This window comes from Oncorhynchus kisutch, linkage group LG23 (genome assembly GCF_002021735.2).
Source record: "Oncorhynchus kisutch isolate 150728-3 linkage group LG23, Okis_V2, whole genome shotgun sequence".
NCBI lineage: Eukaryota > Metazoa > Chordata > Actinopteri > Salmoniformes > Salmonidae > Oncorhynchus > Oncorhynchus kisutch.
In genome coordinates this window covers 25,778,666-25,793,931 of record NC_034196.2, presented here as the reverse complement: position 1 = coordinate 25,793,931, position 15,266 = coordinate 25,778,666, and the positions used below count along the sequence as shown (strand labels likewise).

Genomic DNA, 15,266 nt, shown 5'->3' with positions numbered 1-15,266 from the left:
ATAGACGGCCCATATTTCTAATGTTGGACAGGTTCACTAACAAAGAGATCAATATAATATATAGCAGGCTTTTACCCCATGTTTCATATGGATTTGGTAATGGATTAAACAAATACCATCACTTGGCATGACAAGTATAGTTGAGACTTATTTGACGCAAAGTCTCTTTATTGGATTTCTTTTGGTTAGGATAGTCTGAAATATAGTAGGTACTTTGTCAAAGGTACAGTTTCAGGACGAACATACAAAATAGAGAGAAAACATTGAAGCATTGTTTGCGATATCCTCTTTCATAATTTTCACACATTAGTTGCCAACATCTTTAACATGTACATAAGTGAGCCAAAACCTTTTTGTACACATGTTCTCTACAGTGTGTGTGTGTGTGTGTGAGTGATATATAAAACACACAATGCCTCCAGAAAGTATTCAGTCCTCTTGACTTTCTTCACATTTTGTTACGTTACAGCCTTATTCTAAAATTGATTAAATAAAACAATTCCTCAGCAATCTACACCCAATACCCCAAAATGACAAAAGCGAAAACAGGTTTTTAGAAATGTTTGCAAATTTACATAAGTATTCAGACCCTTTGTTACGAGACTCAAAATTGAGCTCAGATGCATCCTGTTTGCCTTGATCATACTTCAGATGTTTCTACAACTTGGAGTCCACCCATGATAAATTCAACAAGTTGGACATGATTTGGAAAGTCAAACCTGTCTATATAGAAAAGTCCCACAGTTGACAGTGCATGTCATAGGAAAGACCAAGCCATAAGGTCGAAGGAATTGTCCGTAGAGCTCCGAGACAGGACTATGACGAGGCACAGATCTGGGGAAAGGCACCAACATTTTTTTGCCGCATTGAAGGTCCCCAAGAACAGTGGCCTCCATCATTATTAAAATGGTAGAAGTTTGGACCTGGCCGCCCAGCTAAACTGAGCAATCAGGGGAGAAAGGCCTTGGTCAAGGAGGTGACCAAGAACCCGATGGTCACTCTGACAGAGCTCCACAGTTCCTCTGTCGAGATAGGAGAACCTTCCACAAAGACGAACATCTCTGCAGCACTCCACCAATCAGGCCTTTATGGTAGAGTGGCCAGACGGAACCTACTCCTCAGTAAAAGGTCCGACGGCCCACTTGGAGTTTGCCAAAAGGCACCTAAAGGACTCAAGACCATGAGAATCAAGATTCTCTAGTCTGATTAAACCAGGATTGAACTCTTTGGCCTGAATGCCAAGCTTCACGTCTGGAGGAAAACTGACACCATCCCTACGATGAAGCATGGTGGTGGCAGCATCATACTGTGTGGATGTTTTTCAGAGGCAGCGAGACTAGTCAGGATCAAGGCAAAGCTGAACAGAGCGATCCTTGATGAAAAGTGCTGTGGAGCAAGTTAGGACCTCAGACTGGTGCAAAGGTTCACCTTCCAACAGGACAATGACCGTAAGTACACAGCCAAGACAACACAGGAGGGACAAGTCTCTGAATGTCCCTGAGAGGTCTAGCCAGAGCCCGAACCTGATCGAACATCTCTGGAGAGACCTGAAAATAGCTGTGCAGCAACGCTCCCCATCCAACCTGACATAGCTTGAGAGGATCTGCAGAGAAGAATGGGAGAAACGCCCCAATACAGGTGTGCCACACTTGGGACGTCATACCCAAGAAGACTCGAGGCTGTAATTACTGCCAAAGGTGCTTCAACAAAGTACTGCGTAAAGGGTCTAAATACTTACGTAAAAGTGATTTCACATTAAATTATAAATTAGCAACATTTTCTAAAAACTTATTTTTGCAGTCATTATGGAGGTATTGTGGATAGATTGCTGAGGAAAAAAATAGTATTTATTACATTTTAGAATAAGGCTGTAACATAACAAAATATGGAAAAAATTGAGGGGGCTGAAAACTTTCCGAATGCATTATATGAATATAAAAAAATACATTCTTTACACAATCCTTTCAAATGTCTCATGAATGTTGTGGATTGTTATATTTCTTTACCCTTCATTAAGACAATGTAAATGATAAAACAACTCAGACCAATGCCTTATGTATCTCTTAACTCTGCAAAAATTAGGTCCTTCAATCCGAAGCATAGATACTGTATACGTAAACACAATTTGGTGAGGAGAAAACCATGTTCACTCACTCCTGAATCAACTTGTACTACATACATACTCACTGCAACACATACATAGCTTTGATAAAAACTCTGGTTGAAAATAAAATACTGCTGATAAATTGGAGCCAAATTGAACACTTTGTACTGCAGGGTTCCCCATGGCCACTGGGTTCATACAAAACACTGGAATCCATCACCACCAAACGAACGCAAAACTACAAATATAACTTAATTATGATTGGTAAAACTGAGATTTTATGAATATTACGCTTGCTGTTTGTATCCAAGACAACACCACTCATATCTAACAACTTTTCCCGATTGCTTAAGCAGAATACCAACACATCGTCATCTTGCATCTCAATAACTTCATAAAGTTTATTATTAGTGTATTTTTGTACAATGTCAGTCTAGGCACTTTGACTTGTCTGCCAGGGAATTGTTAACTCATTCCTATGTGTCAAGCAAGTTGAACCTCTGTATAATGTAGGGTTGGCATGCTGAACCATGAAGCTGGTTGAAGCCTTGAGAAAGGCCTTTCTAACAGCAACAGACACTAGACATCTTGCATTATAAGATCTTCCACATAATATTACTTTATAGAAATATTGATTTTGTAAGAATTTGTAAATAACAGCATTTCTTACATTGGGTGCAAACTAAGATATTGTGCACAAACAGACACCTTGCATCTAGTAGTAACCAAAATAGATGAAGTGTTGCACGATAGCACAAACACCAAATTAACCAAGAAACAGGAAACCAACCACAAGCATGTTATGTTCAACACAGTTCTTACTGTAGGAAAAGCACACATTCTCCACATCTATAAAAACAAGCTGTGCACGTTAAGGTCTATTTTCAATATGAATATCATGTGACAACAGATTCACAGCAATGGGCATAGGGGGTCAGCATTCTCTTATACGGTCTTACACTAAATACACACCAAGAAACTGGAACTAGGAAAATAATCAGATAAGATCTAATGGTTTTTGGCACACTTGTGCCAGCCTGGGGAACAGGAAGGGATGTATGTGTATGTTATACCAAGGTAAAGATCACAGGAGCTGGATACATAGTGGACTGTCTCGTTCCCATGGTTCTGCCTGGTTTCACACCCATCACTCAGTGCTGTCGGCGAGCGAGGCAGCGTCATCCTCTGTGTTTGTGTTGTAGCTGCCGTTGTGCTGGATGCAGGGTGATGTCAAACCCTCGCTTGGTGTGGCCGACCCCTCCCTGTCACTCTGGTAGTCCTTCTCCTTCCTGTCGTAGTCCCTTTCCACCTAATCAAAGGATCACGTTCAAAATTAAATTTCAAATAGAGCAGGCCTTACTATACTAGGTGGATCAACAGAAAACACTAGGGCCACAGTGAAAACATTTAAGAGCTAAGGTTACTGACTACAGGACATCATGTCACTGTACTTTAGTTTTATATATCCTTTGTTTAACCAGGAAAGTCACATGGAGATTGATATCTATATTTCAAGGACACCCTGGCCAAGAAAACAGCACATTTAGTCACACTCACCATAACACAAAACAGTGCATTTGGAAAGTATTCAGACCACTTGACTTTTTCCATATTGTTACGTTACAGCCTTACTCTAAAAATATAAATGTCACATATATACACAAGTATTCAGACCCTTTACTCTGTACTTTTTTTGTAGCACCTTTGACAGCAATTACAGCCGTGAGTCCTATTTTGGGTATGATGTTACAAGCTTGGTACACCTCAGATCCTTTCATGCTCTGTCAGGTTGGATGGTGAGTGTTACTGCACAGCTATTTTCAGATCTTTCCAGAGATGATCAAATCGGGTTCAAGTCCAGTCTCTGGCTGGGCCACTCAAGGACATTCAGAGACGTGTCCCGAAGCCACTCCTGCGTTGTCTTGGCTGTGTGTTTAGGGTCGTTGTCCTGTTGGTAGGTGAACCTTCAACCCAGTCTGAGGTCCTGAGTGCTCTGGAGCAGGGTTTCATCAAGGACCTCTGTACTTTGCTCCGTTCATCTTTAACTTGATCCTGACTAGTCACTCAGTCCCTGCTGCTGAAAAATATCCCCACACCATGATGCTGCTGCCACCACCATGCTTCACCGTAGGGATGGTGCCAGGTTTCCTCCAGATATGATGCTTGGCATTCAGGCCAAAGAGTTCAATCTTGGTTTCATCAGATAAGTGAATCTTGTTTCTCATGGTCTTGAGAGTCCTTTAGGAAAACTCCAAGCGGGCTGTCATGTGCTTTCTACTGATGAGTGGCTTCAGTATGGCCACTTTACCATAAAGGCCTGATTGGTGGAGTGCTGCAGAGATGGTTGTCCTTCTGGAAGGTTCTCCCATCTCCACAGAAGAACTCTAGAGCTCTGTCAGAGTGACCATCGGTTTCTTGGTCATCTCCTTGCTCAGTTTGGCCGGGCGGCCAGCTCTTGGAAGAGTCTTGGTGATTCCAACTTCTATTTAAGAATGACGGAGGCCACTGTGTTCTTGGGGACCTTCAATGCTGCAGAAATGTCTTGGTACCCTTCCCCAGAGCTGAGCCTTGATACAATCCTGTCTCGGGGTCAAAGGAATTGACCTCCATTGGTTGGTTTTTGTTCTGACATGCACTGTCAACTGTGGGACCTTATATAGACAGGTATGTGCCTTTCCAAACCATGTCCAATTAATTGGATTTACCACAAGTGGACTCCAATCAAGTTGTAGAAACATGTCAAGAATGATCAATGGAAAGAGGATGCACCTGAGCTCAATTTCGAGTCTCATAGCAAACGGTCTGAATAGTCAAAACGTTGACGCCTACTCATTCAAGGGTTTTTTCTTTATTTCTACACTGTATAATAATAGTGAAGACATCAAAACTATGAAATAACACCAATGGAATCATGTAGTATGCAAAAAGTAGCCACCTTTTGCCTTGACAGCATTGCACAGTCTTGGTATTCTCTCAACAAGCTTCATGAGGTAGTTGTCTGGAATGCATTTCAATTAACAGGTGTGCCTTGTTAAAAGTTACATTTGTGGAATTCCTTAATGCGTTTGAGACAATCAGTTGTGTCAAGGTAGGGGTGGTATACAGAAGATAGCCCTATTTGGTAAAAGACCAAGTCCATATTATGGCAACAACAGCTGAAATAAGCAAAAAGAAACGACAGTCCATCATTCATTCAAGACATGAAGGTCAGTCAATCCAGAAAAAAACTGGATTGACAATCCAGAAAATGTATTCATGTGCAGTCACAAAAACCATCAAGTGCTCTGATGAAACTGGCTCTCATGAGGACCGCCACAGGTAAGGAAGACCCAGAGTTACCTCTGCTGCAGTTCATTAGAATTACCAGCCTAGGAAATTGCAGCCCAAATAAATGCTTTAGAGTTCAAGTAACAGACACATCAACTGTTCAGAAGAGACTGCATGAAATCAGGCTGCAAAGAAACCACTACTAAAGGACACTAATAAGAAGAGATTTGCTTGGGCCAAGATACACAAGCAATGGACATTAGGTGGAAATCTGTCCTTTGGTCTGATGAGTCCAAATTTGAAAATGTTGGTTCCAACCGCTGTGTCTTTGTGAGACGCAGAGTAGGTCAATGGAAGCACGGAGGAGGTGGTGTGATGGTGCTTTGCTAGTGACACGGTCTGTGATTGTTTTCAACAGGTCAATGACCCAACACACCTCCAGGCTGTGTAAGAACTATTTGACCAAGGAGGAGAGTGATGGAGTGCTGCATCAGATGACCTGGCTTCCACAATCACCTGACCTCAACCCAATTGAGATGGTTTGGGATGAGTTGGACTGCAGAGTGAAAGAAAAGCAGCCAACAAGTGCTCAGCATATGTGGGAACTCCTTCAAGACTGTTGGAAAGCATTCCAGGTGAAGCTGGTTGAGAGAATGCCAAGAGTGTGCAAAGCTGTCGTCAAGGCAAATGATGGCTACTTTGAAGAATCTCAAATGTAATTTTTTTTGATTTGTTTAACACTATTTTGAAAAAGAGATGAACACATGACTGGTACTGTATGCAAAAAAATGTAGGTTATTATTTGTAATAAATCTGCAAACAGATAATGTGTGTAGATTGATGAGGGGAAAAAAATAATTTAATCCATTTTACAGTAAGGCTGTAATGTAACAAAATGTGGAAAAAGTGAAGGGGTCTGAATACTTTCCGAATGAACTGTACAACCCAAATTGTAATGTAAAAACAGTGCAATCATTTGTCATAAAGAGTATAGAAAGAGCAGGAGTCATGGTAAAAACAACATTCTAGTGTGATTAAATGCTCAATTTTAATACAATTTTTGCAAAGAGTTACAGGATGGGGCAGCATGTGTAAATGCTCTTGCCAAACTCAGTCCTTACCTTTCAGTTTGCCTCACCTCAGACTATTGATCTGACCTACTCTATTGCACACCACATACTTTTTATTGGTACTTCATACTTCAAATTAACACTAAAAACTACAAAGGGATATTGCAGGAAAGAATGGGCGAGGCCCAAAATCTCAAAACTAGAATATAGCTATGCGCAACATTGTTCATACTACACACACACTGTACAAAACACTTGCAGTGGCAAGTCCCCCATGGTTGAAAGTCACCAAACAAAGTTTACTGTGAGGAACCTCTAGTAAGCTGTCTGCAGATTGTTATCAATTCTGAAGAGTGGAGTTTCACAGAGATTTGATCTTTAGTGCAGTCAGTGAGAAGTAGGCCAGTGTTTTTCCGAGACAGGCTTGACGACGTGCAGATATTATGCTAATTACAGTGATAAGGACATTACCCTAAAGGACAATGATTATAGACACAAATATAGTCAACTTCTGACAAGTGCACTTACGGTCAGGAGTGGATTCAGAAGTCAGCAACTATAGCATTAGTCTTCTCACCTTCATAGGTTTGGCCTTGAGCTCAATCTTCTCTTTATCTCTGCTGCTCTTCTTCCTGGAGTTGGAACTCTCCCTCTTTTCCCTGCTGCCATCCCTTGCTTTCTCCCTCTTCTCGTCTTTCCTCCCTCTGCAAATGTAAATGTCAACACAACCCTTAATGATCGGCAGAGTAATGTCATCCAAAGTCTTATTTGTGCAAATCTTCCAGAGACCATCATAATGTAAGATTTAAGTTACACACGTGTATCTCAAGTTAGGATTCCCACCCTATGGGCTTGGTTGTGGTGGTGCTGATTGTTGTGTTGAATGGTCCTGTTGTACTACATTGTTTTACTGTACCTCTTTGGTGAGGGAGACCTGGCTTTCCTTCTGGGACTCCTAGAACGATCCCTGCTCTTCCTTCTGTGGCCCCTGAAAATAATTTACAACAACATTTCTTAATATTAACTGGGAGTTTTAGTCAATATCGAGAGCTCTCAGACAGGCCTATGGATATTATTGTGTGTACATCAGTTCAGTCCTCATTTTATATAGTGTGTTAGCTGAACAAATAACTATATTTTTGTTTCATCAACAGGCCCTACCCTAATTTAAGATGTGTGCTTAACTATAAATCAATTAGAAAGGATTCAGCTTGATATACTATATACACTCAGTGGTCAATGTATTATGTACGCCTCCATAACAGCCTGAATTCTTCAGTGCGTGGATTCCACAAGGTGTGGCGTTAAAAACTTTGCTCTATTGGTATCAAGGGAACTAACATGTGCCAGAAAAACATTCCCCACACTATTACACCACCAGCCTGTACCATTGACACCATGCAGGATAGGGCCATGTACTTATGCTGCTTACACCAAATCCTGACTCTGCCATCAGCATGACGCAACAGGAACCGGGATTCTTCAGACCAGTCAAAGTTTTTCCACTCCTCAAATCTAAGGGTTGGTGAGGGCGTGCCCATAGCTGATAGGAGTAGAACCCTGTGTGGTCTGCTGCAATAGCCCATCAGTGACAAGGACTGACGAGTTCTGTTATCCGAGATGACGTTCTGCACACCACTGTTGTACTGCACCATTATTAGCCTATTGGAGGCCCGTTTGTTAGCTTGCACAATTCTTGCCATTCTCCTTCGACCTCTCATCAACGAGCTGGACTGACGCTTACTGGACGTTTTTTGTTGTTGCATCATTTACAGTAAACACTTGACACTGAGTGCAGTTACATGCACACAATAATAGCCAGATGAATTTAATAGTTAGATTAAAACGTTTACATGTTTTGCAAGAATAACAATTTCCTAATAATTCTGTTTACATGGACACATCTGAGGAAGGCACAGTGATGCCGAAACGTTGGTAAATACCCATTAAATTGCTGGGAGATTACACATGGAGTGTGCGACTTTCATTATTTTTATAGTTTATTCGCCATTAGTCAGCACCTCCACACAAACTATTATTCTGGGTGTGTGCAAGCTCATGTTTTTGTTATCTACATGGACACATCTGAAATCAGGCTACCTGATGGCACTCTGAAAATGCAGAAAATCACCAAGCAAAACAAACATTCTACCAAGGTGAACATTTTATTTTTGGGAAGGATATTTGATTCTTAATTCAAACATATAAAGTTTGTATGTGGAAAAACAACTTCTAGTTGTTCTGAACACACTTTACTCGCGCTAAAGAGGGAGGCTCGTTCGGCTGCTGCTAGCACATGCACAGATCAAATACACAGCTGGAACACCGATTAACGTGTTTACATGTCCTTTTCACGCACTGGGGTGAAAAGCTCAGGAGGCTGGTATTTTGAGATACTGGAACCAGTGCGCCCATTCTAATGTTCAATCGAACAGTTACAATGCCCGCCTGCCGGCTTTATATAACAAGCCAGGGCCACATGACTCACTGTCTGTAGAAGCTAACCATTTTTTGTGAAAGGGGTGGTGTACCTAATAAACTGACAACTGAGTACATTCAAGAAGCATGTATAGTATGGTGTTCTGCTGACCTGCTCGTGCTCCTGGACCTTTGGGATGCACTGTAGCTTTTTGGAGGTGTTTTAGCCTTTTTCTCCTTCTGCCTCCTGTCCTCTATAACCCGAGATATATCCTCCTTTCCTCTCGTCCTCTGCTCCCTCTCTTTCCGCCTGTCCCTGCAGTACACAAGAAAGTGTGTCACTCCTTTCCTAGATGCCTTTGATCTGCAAGCTGGTACAAACCATGACAGAGAGACTGGAGCCTAGTGATTCAATGAGTAAACTCAACATCATACTGGCACTGCTGCTAAAACACAGTCCTCTAAGTATTTACCAAATGTTGGGTCCTGGCTTAAAGCTAAAGAAACAAAGAATGCACACCATTTAAGGTGATGTGCAGACTAACAAAATAAACTATACACATTTAAACTATACACATTTTTTTGAATGAACGCCATCCTCATGACTAAAGATTTCCTAACAGCTTTATTTGATTTACAAGAGCCTTCAGGCTTATCTCAAGGTAAAATAGTTGGAACAACAGACTGCAGTAGTTCTACCGTGATCTGGAGCGCGAAAGTCTCTTGTGGATCCCCCGAGAGACGTGGGACTCGCTGACCTTGGGCCGCGACCTCTGAGAGAGCCTGCTTCTGGAGACGAGAAAGCAAAAAAGGGGAGAATTTATATTATTAGACCAAATCAAGTTCACTTTATTTGCCTGTGAGAGGAATTCTCCATCCTGGGCCGTACCTGTGCCTAGAATGGGACCGCTTCCTCCTCGTTCTCGAGCGGGAATGCGATCGTGACCGTGTTCTGGATCTCCTGGAACGTCGGGAGTGACTGGATGAGCGTTTCTTCACCTCCTCTGTAACAGGAAGTGATTGGTCAGACTAATCATACCAATCCATGTCTGTGAAAGACATCATGTGATGTTGAAACGTGTATCTATTCCTATACCTGTACTTCCATCTGCAGTAAAGCCTGAGCATTTTTATTGCTGACTAAATCTGTGCCTGCCTTTGAGTTGTGCTTTTAAATAAATCCAATTTAGGATGCATTTGGCTCGGGCATAATCCTTTTCATACCATCCAACCATTTTCACACGAAAAAAGCTACAAGGGTACCCGTGAGGATGAGTGGTTGACCTCTGACCTGGCTCTACTATGATGGCGGCAATGGTGGACTGGGCCTCTCTGACCCTCTTCATTACGTCCTCCAGCTCCTTGGCTGCAGCCTGAGGGGTCAGCTCTGGGGGCTTCACAATGGCGTTGTTGGAATGATTAATCCTGACCAAAACACAACGTTATATCACATTAACGCAACTTAGTGAACATCAAGTCACAGAAAGGCAAATCACCAGACATGGAAAACAATTCACTTAAGAGGCATAAGACTTTCAATTGCTACGTTTGTCGATTCCAAAGACAGCACAGTATTGAGCAACGTGCGGTAGTACTACCACAAAAAATGTCAACTGGTCATTTAATTTGAATTTGGAGAGAAGCACAATCATCACAATCAATATTCCACAATAACAGTGAACAGGGTAACACATAGGTGTATCTCCACTAATAATATTTTGAGACGAGATACACAACATAACGTTTTCTATAGAATAAAAACGTTATGAGACTTACTTCAAGGGTCTGTCTCCGAACATGACTCCGTTAAAGGTCAGCGCTCTGGACACCGAATCCTGGTCGGCAAACTCCACAAAGGCGAAGCGCGTGGGCTGCGTCTCGTCCCCGGCCATGCGCACAAACTTTACGTCGCCCACCTGCTTAAAGAATTCCAGCAGCTGCTCTGCAGTAGTGGTCTACGGAGGGAGAAGAGAGCACATTTGAACTTTAATGCAATAAGATACAGGTATAGGATCTTAATGCGATCACTATTTTATTGATGAGAATTTGTAGTGTATTCAATGTTAAAAAAGGCTTCTAAAGCCTTAAAAACATCAGACTTGATTTGCCCTAATGTAAAATTGATCAACCCCTAAAACAATATCCATGAATTATAATCCATATAATAATTCAAATTTCCTGTTGCAGCAGAATAATTTTCCTACTGTAGCAAACTGGCTCAAATTAAGATCTTACATCTGTAACCGTCATAAGATTATGGCATCATCCTATGACAGATGATAACCCTTAATATAACAGAGAAAGAGCTTCATCCAAGTGCTTTATCCTAACGTGACTTTTGAGCTTAAATCATGCATTCATGTCAATGGGAAATATATATGAAAATGTGAATAGCTGTCACAGAACTTCAGTTACTCTTAGGGTCCCTGTTACCTGCGAGTTGAGGTTGCCAACGTAGACAGTCCTTCTGATCTCGTTCACCTTGGAGGGATCCACGTTCCCCATGAGGGGGGGCTGGGCGGAGGACGACACCCCACCTGCTCCAGTCACAGCCAGGGCCGACACTGCAGGGTCCAGGGCAGCTGGCAATGCCGCCAGGCTCACAATAGGGACGCTCAGCTGCTGCAGTAACACAAACAGAGCAAGGTTTACTAGGCAGATGGAGAGTTGGAATAAAGATTGAGAGATTTTCAGGTAAGATGTACCGCACATAGAAACAGTTTGATGATATCTTTAGGTTTGATTGCCATTTGTTCCCTTCTGAAAATAAAAGGCCCAAATGTTGCACAGGTGCTATAGAGCTTAATAAATATGTCTGTGGTAAAGCAATACACCTCCTACTGATCAAAAATTGTATAGCACAGTGTTTCTCAATATTTTTTGTACCAGAGGCTTGGCAAGCTATGGCACGTCTTGGAAGACTACTTATATTAAAACTAACACTTGAGAACTTACTAAATATTAGTCACAACTATTCTGTGGGACCAGTCAGCAACATCCCAGAGACCAAAGTTGGTCTGTGGACTGGAATTTGAGCACCCTGGTACGGTCTATTAATCCCAAACTCACAGTCTGTATGGGGGCCGAGGTGGGAAGGGGCAGCAGGCCGGCGCCTGGCATCAGGCTGGGTACAGCAGGAACAGCAGGGGGGGCAGCAGGTGCCAAGAGAGACAAGGCCTTGGCTTCTTCTGGAATCTTCCCTGTGGGACAAGGGGAGGAGTTAGAGCAGATCATGGCAGGAAACAACCCTTCTGCGTCCTCTATGACTGCAGTATTATAGCCCCAGTATTCTAGAGAGAGAGAGAACATTCCTTCTTCATACAAAGACCTAGCTCTATTGGCTAGTTACTGAGGAGTCTAAGAGCCGATGCTAAAAAAAGGTTGAGCATCCACAGTGAGGTTTCCCTCTACTTCTCAAATTTACTGTAACAAGTCAGTCATTTAGCATTCAGGCTATGAACAGACAAAAACGTTAACATGACTTCTTCCTCACAAACGAAAGGGAAATCCTGATTTTTGTCCTCTTTTTTTCATAGATTCAAAAAATAATGCAGAGAACACTTTGAGGTATGGGTCACCTGTACTGGAAACATATTGGTCATGAACCATACGATAGCAAGCATGGGCGCTTTTCCCGTAGGGCGATCGTTTCGCAGTGTTGGAAAGGAGTGCAACACAAGACAACCGTTCATGATGGCTGCATCACTAATAGCACACAGAACATCAGATACAGAAAAGAAGAACATTTTTTAAGAATCTTGAGAAATTCCCAAACGTTATCCAAAACTTAAAACCTAAAAACAACGGATTTGAAATCTTTCACTTTCTTATTACTGGTTCAATCTGCCGTTCCTGAATGGAAGAGGGGAAGGGCGCAGTGGGTCTTTCAATTAATCTAGTGGCTTTGTTTTGAGAAGAAAAAAAACAATTACAATAATTTAAGGCTTAAGGGCAAAATAAATAAAAACTCCATGTAATCAAATTCTTATACTATCAGTATAAGCATTATGTTACCAATGTAAAATGTAAAGGTTCTATTCTATTCTACTACTTATAAGTTAATGATACTTTTTCCTATTGAGTTTAAGGTTTAGATGAGCCCTATATTTGAAATCCTAACCATAGACCAAGAGCAGGAGACAAAGAAAGTAAAATGTGTTAGTCATCTTCATGGCAGCCCATGTGTGATACACATTCCACCTGGGTGCCATGGCAACCTGGACAGAACTCAATCACAGACTGTGGAAGGAGAGAATGAGCAAAAGAAAGAAAGAGAAGAGGTGAGAGAAAGAGAGAGGAAAAAAGAAAAACCCAAAATAATAAACGGAAAAACAATATGCTAGGAATAATGCAATAGTGTAGCTAGAGTCTAGAGGGAGCAGACAAGGCAAGGGACAACATGTGAAAGTAAAAACTAAAAGAAACCAACCAAAAAAAGAAAGAAAAGAAAGATAAATAAAAAGAGACAAGGTGTCCATCTTGGAAGGTTCAGCGGGCTTATTCTCCTTGGTCACATTCCCCCCTTGAAGGCAGCGGTGGCCCCAGCGGGGATAGTGGCTTGGAAAACAATGCCTGACTCAGGCTAGTGTAGTGTAACAGCTGGGCCAGTCTAGTCATCTGATATGCACACATAATCACACAGAAAAAACATACAAAACCAAATTAATAAACTCAGTAGCCATCCAGCACTAAGTTAACGTGGACAAAAAAGCATTTCAAGTGAGAGAATCGGTTAGATAAGGTGAGACCACTTTTTTTTTTTTTGAGAAGCTATACGCTAAATAATGGAACAAGAGAAGGTTCTAGAAGACAGGGAGATTAAGCAAAACAAAAAAAACAAAAAAATGAAACAAAATAAAGAGAGAAAAGAAGTAGTTAATTATTTATTATGTTATTCTACCATATCCTTGAAATCACCTCCATATCACTATGCATTATACCCATAACAATCACGTCAACCTTTGTCATGAACATCAGAATCCGAGTCAAGTGTTATTTCGCAAGAATATGGATGATGTATTGCCAGACCAGCATAAACTGTCATTGAATACAGTGAGGTGGTACTAGTCTATGATGTTACTCTAAGTGTCTACTCCTGCTACTACAATGTGCCTTCCATGGTCCGTGCAAATGATCATGTTATTTTCATATTGTGTATAGCCCCATGACAAAACACACTGCTTATATCTAGCTAGTTGTGACAGGTGCTTAGGATAAATTGTGTGCTCATTGTGGATTAGGCCATCTTGGATACAGTGCAAGTGTGAAAGTGCATTTGTGTTCATGTGTATTCCTAATGGAAACCAACACAGCAAAACACTGGAAAAAAACACTTGCATGTACCTGCTATTTGAATGTAGGATACTAACGTTAGAATTTCAGCGGTTTCACGAACCAATAGACAACACAATTTCACAGGAAGTGTGTTGACTACACAAAACACTCATTATGTCAACATCATCACTTGAATGAGTTTGGGCATACTCACCTTCTGCACATGGGACTACGATCAAAGCTCTGTCAATAAATACAGTGTTGGTTAAATGTTGCGCCACGCCAACACTGGAAGGCTCTCGATACTTTATGTAACATACTTTGGACGAGAAGGGGAGTGGTGCATTGCTGTAAGAGAACACAGACATGTATTAGAAATTACATGGATGTTGAATGAACACAGTTTACAAGTCAACGTTAGTTATACATGCCTATCTATCTACATTAAGTAAACTCCGGTAGCTAGCTGCACCAATGGTAAACGTGCGGAGTAGGCCCTTGATCCTGGGTGTTTCTTTATTAGGCATGCCGAATTGATAGCGCTTACTCCGGGGGGTAAAGACGTAACTCCTCGACGTCCCCAAGAAAGCCGAAGAGAGTGCGCATCTGCTCACTACTCACGGCAGACGACAGATTGGTGATTTGAATGACAGCGGTGCCTGGAATTCCACTCATTTTTCGAAATGCTTCCTCTTGAAAATGTACAGGAAATCGTATTTTATGACTATCCGAACGTTAATTCTAGAAAACGGTTACAGGGGCAGCAAAGACAGTACCACAGACAGAACAGTGAACCAGACGTTTCACCGGATGTATAAATCTGAAGCATCCGGTTGGCGTGTCCCACTCACAACCAAATATGGTGGTGAGGGGAAGCGGCTGTGGGAGAAGATGGAGCGAGAAGGATTTTGGACGATAGTCTGCTAATTTTCTCATCAATGAAACATTTGAGTTTAATACTGTTAAGAAAACTACAATCTGTTACGAAGTGGATTACGTTTTGTAGACTTTACCCTTTGCGGGTAAAGTTTCGCCCCAAAATGGCGTTGTTTAAAAGCAGTGCAAGGGCGAAATTAGCAATTGCACACACGCACTTCACAGAGTAGGCGTTCCTTAACGGAAATATGCAAACA

At 41.7% G+C, this 15,266-nt stretch overlaps 1 protein-coding gene across 6 annotated transcripts; it reads right to left on the bottom strand.

Moving 5' to 3' along the window:
- Nucleotides 1–130: 130 nt before the first annotated feature.
- Nucleotides 131–14,936, bottom strand: srek1 (splicing regulatory glutamine/lysine-rich protein 1). Of its 6 annotated transcripts, none has more exons than XM_031803047.1 (13): nt 14,681–14,930; nt 14,348–14,481; nt 12,438–13,476; nt 11,929–12,059; nt 11,293–11,478; nt 10,636–10,814; nt 10,151–10,284; nt 9,749–9,863; nt 9,559–9,648; nt 9,032–9,175; nt 7,358–7,429; nt 7,019–7,145; nt 131–3,413 (listed from the first exon to the last, which is right to left on the bottom strand). In XM_031803047.1, the coding sequence occupies exons 3-13, from the start codon at nt 12,466–12,468 to the stop codon at nt 3,252–3,254; spliced, it is 1,371 nt and encodes a 456-aa protein (XP_031658907.1). In that variant the 5' UTR covers nt 12,469–13,476; nt 14,348–14,481; nt 14,681–14,930; the 3' UTR covers nt 131–3,251. The 6 variants fall into 6 exon arrangements, with proteins under 6 accessions (XP_031658907.1, XP_020312837.1, XP_020312836.1 ...); XM_020457248.2 differs by having other exon boundaries at nt 11,293–11,481; nt 14,681–14,924; XM_020457247.2 differs by lacking the exon at nt 12,438–13,476 and having other exon boundaries at nt 11,293–11,481; nt 14,681–14,936.
- Between the last annotated feature and the right edge of the window lie 330 nt (nt 14,937–15,266).